The sequence below is a fragment of the Limanda limanda genome, chromosome 6 (genome assembly GCF_963576545.1).
Source record: "Limanda limanda chromosome 6, fLimLim1.1, whole genome shotgun sequence".
NCBI classification, from domain to species: Eukaryota; Metazoa; Chordata; class Actinopteri; order Pleuronectiformes; family Pleuronectidae; genus Limanda; species Limanda limanda.
The window spans coordinates 18,644,262-18,652,344 of NC_083641.1; the positions used below are offsets into that span (position 1 = coordinate 18,644,262).

Here is an 8,083-nt window from a genome sequence, read left to right on the forward strand (position 1 = left end):
GAGGACCAAAGTCTACATGATATCTTTGCCATGTCACTCTTGTCATGTCACTCTTGTCATCCCTACCCTCTGATCTGTATTCCAGCTTCTGGGCGTTTTTTAAGTCCTGTAAAAGTTCACATAAAAATGTTTTTCTCACAGTTTCTAGAATGGAAATGCTGGGTGAGCTGTGTCCTTTAATGATGGTTTGACCAAATGCTATTCCTTTCCAATTTGTGAACAAATTACATAAATAAACGTATTACAAGGTAAATGTCTCGCTTTTGAAATGCTTGACCTTCACTGAGCTCTTTGACCGATGCATTGTTTTTTGCATGTGTATTTAAAAAATATAGTTACCACATAACTGGAGCTTTGCATGGGCGAGAAAAGTGATAATGTGTTTGTATGAACATTTGTTGTTGTGTTAATCTGCTGATTATTTTCTTGACATGTGTTTACGTCCATAAAATGTTAGAACATATTCATAGTGCTTCTCACAGAAATCCAGGTGATGTCTCAAATATGTTTTGCCAAAGTAACAATTTGATTTACAAATGTACAAAACAGAAAAAAAAAACAATGTGTCATCAAATTGATGACGTTTTTTTTAATTTTGCAGTTGAGCTCTCTTTGCCCTCATACTTCTGGCTGGAATAGCAGCTCCCCAGGTTTGGTGGCTAATAGTGATAAACATAAACAACACAAATATAAATACTTACAAACTTAGTGCAACCAAGCAGTAATAATAAACCCCTCACGTTTGAGGGATGAAGGTCAGTTCTGGGTAACGTAACTGGTTTGAGTCCCAGTAAAACCAGTGGGAATGAAGTGATCTACCCACTTCCACTCAGGTCGGTCTGTGTCGCTCTCTAGCGTCGCCACGTAAAATCCCCACTGCTGCTGATGACTCGGGCGGAAGTTGCGTCACCGAGGAAGCGGATACAGTTCGTCTGCAACATGGCGTCCGTGACAACAGGTGAGAGCATAAAGGTCCCAGATAACCGAGGTTTCCTCGAGACAACCACGTCCTCAGGTCGAGGTTTCACACTCCGGTGTTGTCTTGGAAGGAATTTAGAAAACCTCCACTGGTCTTTTCGGGGGATTCAGCTTCGCAGTGGCCGCCGACCGCGTCTTTTCATTCATGGCTGAAGCTAATGCTAAGACGATGCTAATGCTAACACAAGCGGTGCTAACACATCGCCGCCTTTAACTTGTATCAGTTTAGTTTAAAGAGGAATGTGTTACATCTATTGTTGCCTAGTTTAATGTTCAAATGGGTTTAAACATCTAACTGGATGTTGTGCTAACAACGAGCTAACTAGCACTGCCTTTATCACATCGAAAACCCGGTTCATAGTCACAGTCATGACTGGTGTTAGCATTTTAAAGATGAAGCTACTACTCTTTTCTCCGTTTTCGAAACCCTCACATTGTAGTTTGTGAAAGCAGGAAATAAAATGAATGTCTGTCGCTGGCCTGGAGGACGAATCACTGCCGTTTATAAAACCTTTTAATAGAAAATCCTTGGCTATCGGTTGAATAGCGGAAGCCATTAATAGTTCACTACATTAGATGATTGATTAGTTGTCAGAAAAACATCAAACATCCTTTTGGAGCATCAAGCTATTGTTCGGGTTGTTTCCCAAGCAACACGACCCCAAATTGACTATTTTCTGCCCCTGAAATAAGGATTTTCTGCTCTTAGCTGTTCAAAATATTAGATACAGTGACATTTAATATCAGAGACAAGACATCGCATCACTAAATGGTGGTTTAGTCACTGTGTGAATTGTCTCGGTGTAACTGTGGGCTCATGAGTCTTTGTTTTGGCAGCTGCTCACTGTGCTCTCTGTCTTCTCCCACTGAACTTCCATCAGTCGTGTTATAAATAACCTGCAGCTGGCTGTGGTCAGCATGTGTTAGAGCTCAACAAGCTGCCGTCTCCTCAGGTTTACGTCTCCCTCTGGCCTCTCGACCACCAGACAGCAGGCTACAGTGTCACTATCACTTTTATTTTGTGATAGTGTCCACAGTTAACTGTTACCATGGTCACAATTGATCAGAAATGTTTGGACAACTTTGTTAAATTAAGAAAAAAAGGATGTTTCAGTAGACTAAGCCTGCTGAATATGAAAAACATAAATAAGTCATTTGTTACAGGATTTCCCCCAGTTTTTGAGTGTTGTGCTTCAGATTGTTAAAACCCTTTCCCTTTTCTCTTTTTAGCCACCTCGGAGTGGATTCAGTTTTTTAAGGATGCAGGGATCCCAGCCGGTCTGGCTGTCACCTATGCAGTCTCCTTTGTGGACAACAGGTAACCTAAACCCTCTGTTTCACAGGCCTGATGGAGAACACTGAGGGTGCCTGCAGATTGTTTCAAGCTTACAAATCTTAAACATCTTATCCTGTCTGCTGTATGGTGGTGGAGAAATATTGGCAAATATTTGTCTGCTAGTAATGTCTGGAAAAGGTTATACACCTAAAAATATGTGGGATTGTTGCATCATTAAAAATAGGTTTTATGTAAGTTAGAAATTAGTTTGTAATAGATTGTCTGTACCTTCCTTTGTACCTAGACCTAATGTTTAATTTAGATCAAATGGTATTAAAGAGTCTTAAACATTTAAACATTGAACTTGAACCGTACACAAACCTTTCCACACCCAAACCTGGAGCTGTGTACATAACCACTTTATCATCTTCATCACGTTTGCTCTCCAATTGTTTATGTCACTGCAGAATCCAGAAGAACATGCTTATGGACCTCAATAAAGATATTATGATGGACCTCGGTATCACAGTCATTGGTGATATCATTGCCATTCTTAAACATGCCAAGCAGGTGTACCGGCAGGTGAGATCACACATAATGTGTCATGCACTTACATTTGCAAAATGTGCAAGTTATAACCATTAGCTGCTCAAAAACTCTCCACAGCTGTAAACACAAATGTCCTGTTAAATGGTGATGTTCATACAGTTTATTACTAATCTGATACTGTAGCAGAGTGTTTTAACGTTTTTCAAAGTTATCTTTCAAGAATTATATATGCAAAAGTAATTGTAAGGAATTTTAAAACGACAGGATGGATCAATTTCATTGTCTACTTGTAAATGACATTTGCAAGTTTAACATAAGTCTCCTGTCCCCTTGGTCTTCAGGACATGTGCAAGATGGCCACAGAAGCCATCTCCTCAGGACAGTCAAATGTTAAAGCTGAGCTCAGAAGAACAGCCAATACTCGTAAGTAACATAAAGTAATGTGTTACCTTTCTGGAAGTATTCTGTGGTTTGTGATTAATATCTGTTTATCTTAAATGTATTCAACATCAGCATCTCTCATACGCTCATATGTATAATCTATAATAAAAGTGGATTTATTGTTAGCTGCCTGTCTGAGTCCAACTCTTAAACCTAAAGCAAGACCAGAATAGTCAGAGGCAAAATACCTTGAGTATTACTACTACAAAGCTTTACTGGATTCACACAGCAGTGTGACCCATAAACCAGCCCAGCCAGAAGCAAAATGAATCATCAGTTGTATCATAGTATCGTATGTCTGCAGTAATTAAGCAGGTGAAGGTTAATCACTTCTGCCACCTGCCATGACTCAGAACTGGAGCATATGGCTGAGATTGAGCATAGAAATTAGTTTACATGGTACACTTTCATGTAAAATGGATTTAAGTTTTATTCTCCAACTTTACACTACCAATTTGTTTCTCGTAAGTGTGTTTATGCATTTTACTCCCTATAAAGAGACAAACTACTGTATTTCATATGCTTAATGTTCCTGTTCACTGATGTCAGCCATTTGAACTTAACAAGCACTTGATGTCAGTATGTCAAAGTCAAAGCGTCCTCTAAAGAATTTTTTCTACCTTTTCTCAGCTGCCACTCGTATGATTGCTAACGCTTTGAGCAGCGACTCCCCGCCAGCCACCCCGGCCCGTCGCCCTGACAACCGCCTCTCTGTGACAGTGTCCAACAAAGCAGGTAGACATCGACCCTCAAACCCCATCATACCTATGTCTCCTGTCCCTCTGGTGCCACAAGTCCTTTTTGTTTACCTCTGTTCAATCCCTGTGTACTTTCCACTTTGTCTGTCAGTTATAAGTCAGCCTGCCGACGAGGGGAACAGTTTAGCAGCAGTGAAGCGCCGGCGAGTGACAGCTGAGATGGAAGGCAAGTACATCATCAACATGCCCAAAGGCACCACGCCTCGTACACGCCGCATCCTGGCCCAGCACGGCAAGAAAGGTAGGCCAGACCCAGTGGCCTTGCCGACAGTTCGCTCAAATGGGGCTGATTCTCACTGCAGCTAATCAATACTAAAAGTTTTCATGGAGCTCTGTCATACTCGACCTGAGTAAGGTGATTCTGGGTTGACAAACTGAACTTGTTTAACCTTCATTGATCTCTATCATAAATTAATCCCTTGTCCTACTAACACCACCCACTCCATCAATTCATTATCTTTGTCTAAAGCCATTTGCAGACATGGCCTCTGGGTAAAATCCAGAAAATTGGAAATTCACTTCTCCTGAATTTCTACAGACTTTATACTTGGAGGCCAGGCGGATGAAGTTTGTAGAGCGTCTCACTTGGACATTTGCGTTCACACATGCACCTCCAGAGAAAATACAAAGGAGCTGCAGAGTCAACTGCATGCTTGAAAGCAGCTAAACTGGGCTTGTGTTTCCATTGTCTCACATCATGTTGATTTTACCCTAAACTCTTCAATTATGATATTTTTTCCGTGCCATGGATTTCCTTAATACTTAAAGCTGTTCATGTTTATAACAGGGTGGGCTTCTGTCACTCAGGCTTTAAAAAACATTTCCTTTTTATCATTGGAAACCAACAGCAGCAGAAACTTGGCCCTCTGGTTTTAATAATTTATATGTTTATAAAATAACAGCCAGTTTTTCCGGCACAATGTATGCATTGACACGATTCAGTGTCAGCGACAGATGTTAGGAATAATCTAATAATATTTGCATAATCTAATGCAGATCTTTGATATGATACATACTTGTTTTTCAAGACTTAGCCATTTTTTCAGGTCAGAATTTGAAAACGTACTCAATTAAAGCTGGGACATACGATTGTGGAAATATATCAGTATTGTGACAAGTGTTAAACTTGTGACTAAAGCGTGTAACTGTCATCTTCGATAAATTTACAGTCAGTTTTAAAAACACCTTTATTAAACATGTTGAAGTAAAAGACTGCACACTGCAGCACTCAGAAGTTTGGTCATCAAATACTGCTGCTTAGGCACAGAAGTAGCATTGATATGTTTTACTTGTATAATCAAGATTATGTAGTTTTTATTTTTTTAGCTAGTTATTTGTTCTTCAATGATGTAATAACACAAACCAAAGCATTGCTGTCATATACGATTTTCTATAATAATTCTCATTGCCTTTTGTTTTTTTCGTTAAAAGGTTTGAAACGCACGTCTGTATTTGCAAGACTTGGGGATGAATCCAAAGCAGACGCACCAACGAGCAATAAACAGGTGAGACCTCTCGGTGATCCTCATTATTTCATTGTGTGTTTTAAAGATAAGTTCTGTGCTCTTAATGCTCGTGTTTCTGCAGCCCACTGGTGTGTTCAGTCGTTTGGACCAAGCGGCCAAAGTGGAAGTCCTGCCGAGGGCAGGGAAGATGGATGTAGACGAGCAGGATGACAGTGATGGAGAGGGCTCTGTTCTTCAGTACGCTGGCGTCCTCAAGGGACCCCCTCCCTGCAAGAAGAGGCAGCCAACCGCGAAACCTGCCCCGACCACCCTGCGGCGTCTGGGAGGAAAATTCAACCTACCTCCCACTGACCCTCCCACTCCCTCATCTTCCCCTAACGGCCTACCTCCTGCCAAAATCAGTGTGCTCAAGAGACTGGGCAAGCTCTCTGCCACAACCACGCCGGCCGACACACAGGACAACAGAGTGACCAGCACCAAGCCCAGAACCCTGGGGAGGCTGACCATAGCCAGCCCCAAAGTCAGCAGCAGCACCGGGACCACAGCAGCAGGAGGAGTAGTGGGAGGAGGAGGAGCAGCAGCAGAGTCCTTGGGGGCCCGCATGGACTGTCAGGCTGTAAGTGTTTTTAGGAGACTGGGCAATAAGAATACCTAAGAAATACATATACAGACTCTTTCTATCCTTCCTTTATAGAATTTGTATCACCACCTTTTTGCATTTATCCTGGGATCATGCAGGACTGCAGATTTCTATCCACTGGGGTGTTTTTGTTCAAAGTGTGTGGACGTTAAATGACTTTAAGGTATCTCTTAGATAAGGTATATAGTTTTTTTTTTTTTTTTTTACATTTTGGTCATGCTGCCTTTGGAAAATCACCTTTGTCTACGCTTTTAATTTAAGAACTCAATGTTTGTGTTACATTGCTCATGTATGTATATCTTACTCTTTTTGTGAGCTAAAGGCATGAGCATGACGTCAGCCAAGCTGCCATAATGGTGTTTTGTTTTACCCTGTAACTCCATATGTAAGGATGCTGCTGCCTCACTTCCCAGTTCTGAGATTTGATCTTAAATGAAAACTATTGAGTAGCTGAAAAAAAATAATGCTTGTCCCTTAAGAGAATTCTGTGATCATTGCTTTTAACCTTGTTTTCACCTGAACGTGAAATGTTTTTAGAAAACGATATTAAGTTTAAGGTACAGATTTGTTTTTTCACAAGTTAAAAACACAGGATAGCAACCAGAAATAATATCAGCCATGGGGTGATGATGAAGTTCATCTTTTCTTCACGTCAGAATTGCCTCCTGCATAATGTTTTAATCGTAGAAAATAAGTAGATGAAATGCCGCAGAGCTTTGGTCAGGACAGAAAATCCAAATAGCTACACAGAGTGACCTCTTCGAACACAGCACACCTCGTTCTCTTCTTCCTCTTCGATTTGTGGAGTAGAAGTTCTCACCTTGGAGCTGAAGATGCCTGTGTCAACTTTTCTACCACCGAAAGGAACTCTTTCTAATACCACCGACTTGATAGCTGGATCACTAGAATATTGTTTATTTTTTAAATGCAATGTATGGACTTGTTAGATCATGTTGATTTCACCCAGTACAGACCCTGTTCTGCGGCTTATTTTTCTATGTACATGTTCTTGTATCCATGTAAAGAAACTCGGAGATGCCATCAGGCCTGATGTTGAAGACGGGGCCATTGCACTGCAGTTCCAGTTGGTAGTTCACCCCACCCGCTATGCCTCATTAACACGTGTGTACTGTTTGGTCCTTCAGACTCGCACCAGAACTTTGTGACACTTGTTAATATTTTAAAATCACTTTTAAGAATTTGTATAGTTTAATGGAACAATGTAAAACACCACGAGTTACTCGTTTTTAAACGATATTGAAGGGGAAAAAAGTTCTACTTGGAAAAAATGTGGTTGGAAAATAAAGGAGGAAAAATGGTCCAAACCTGATGGTTGTTCTCTTCATGATCTCAATGAGTTTGGTCTTATCAGTACAAAAGGTTAACGTCTTTACATAAAGAGACACTGAAGGTATAACACAAAGCAGGACATGGTGTGTCACTCCAGGACTTAAAGGGAAGGTGAGCGAGGGCTTTCATGTCATTTATGATCAAAACCTAACTCAAGTCAGCTCTAATGAGTTGTCACCAGCCTAGACATGTGACAAGAGAATGGGTGTAGATGTGTATTTACCTGTTTGGCTGCTCTCCAACAACACCTGCGTGTATCGTGAAGATTTTATTTGTTTGCCAGTTAGACGTGACAATAACGATTCACCCAGGAAGACTTCTCTTGAAACAAGCTTATGTGAGGCACCAGTCTGTGCATTCGTGTGCTGCTTTTAAATATGAGGAATATGAAGTGATGACCTCCGAGAGGATGTAGAGAAGAATTCATAATCTGAAAAAATAGTGCTGGGTGGTCAGTGGTGGAAGGGGCAGTATATTTACTCAAGTACTGTATTTAAAAACAAATGTATACCTCCACAATTCTTTTCATGGCACTTCTTTTTTCTAGGGAATTGTAAATTTTACTCCACCACAATGATTCAACATCTTCATTTATCCGACTTTACTTAAATAATCATTATGTAGA

At 40.7% G+C, this 8,083-nt stretch overlaps 1 protein-coding gene across 2 annotated transcripts; it reads left to right on the plus strand.

Moving 5' to 3' along the window:
* The first annotated feature begins 926 nt into the window (after positions 1–926).
* c6h19orf47 (chromosome 6 C19orf47 homolog) lies at positions 927–7,438 on the plus strand. Of its 2 annotated transcripts, none has more exons than XM_061073075.1 (8): positions 927–958; positions 2,209–2,296; positions 2,722–2,836; positions 3,145–3,226; positions 3,875–3,979; positions 4,094–4,243; positions 5,434–5,507; positions 5,590–7,438. In XM_061073075.1, exons 1-8 carry the CDS (start codon positions 940–942, stop codon positions 6,121–6,123), a joined length of 1,167 nt encoding a protein of 388 aa, XP_060929058.1. In that variant the 5' UTR covers positions 927–939; the 3' UTR covers positions 6,124–7,438. The 2 variants fall into 2 exon arrangements, with proteins under 2 accessions (XP_060929058.1, XP_060929059.1); XM_061073076.1 differs by having other exon boundaries at positions 4,094–4,168.
* Positions 7,439–8,083: the final 645 nt, after the last annotated feature.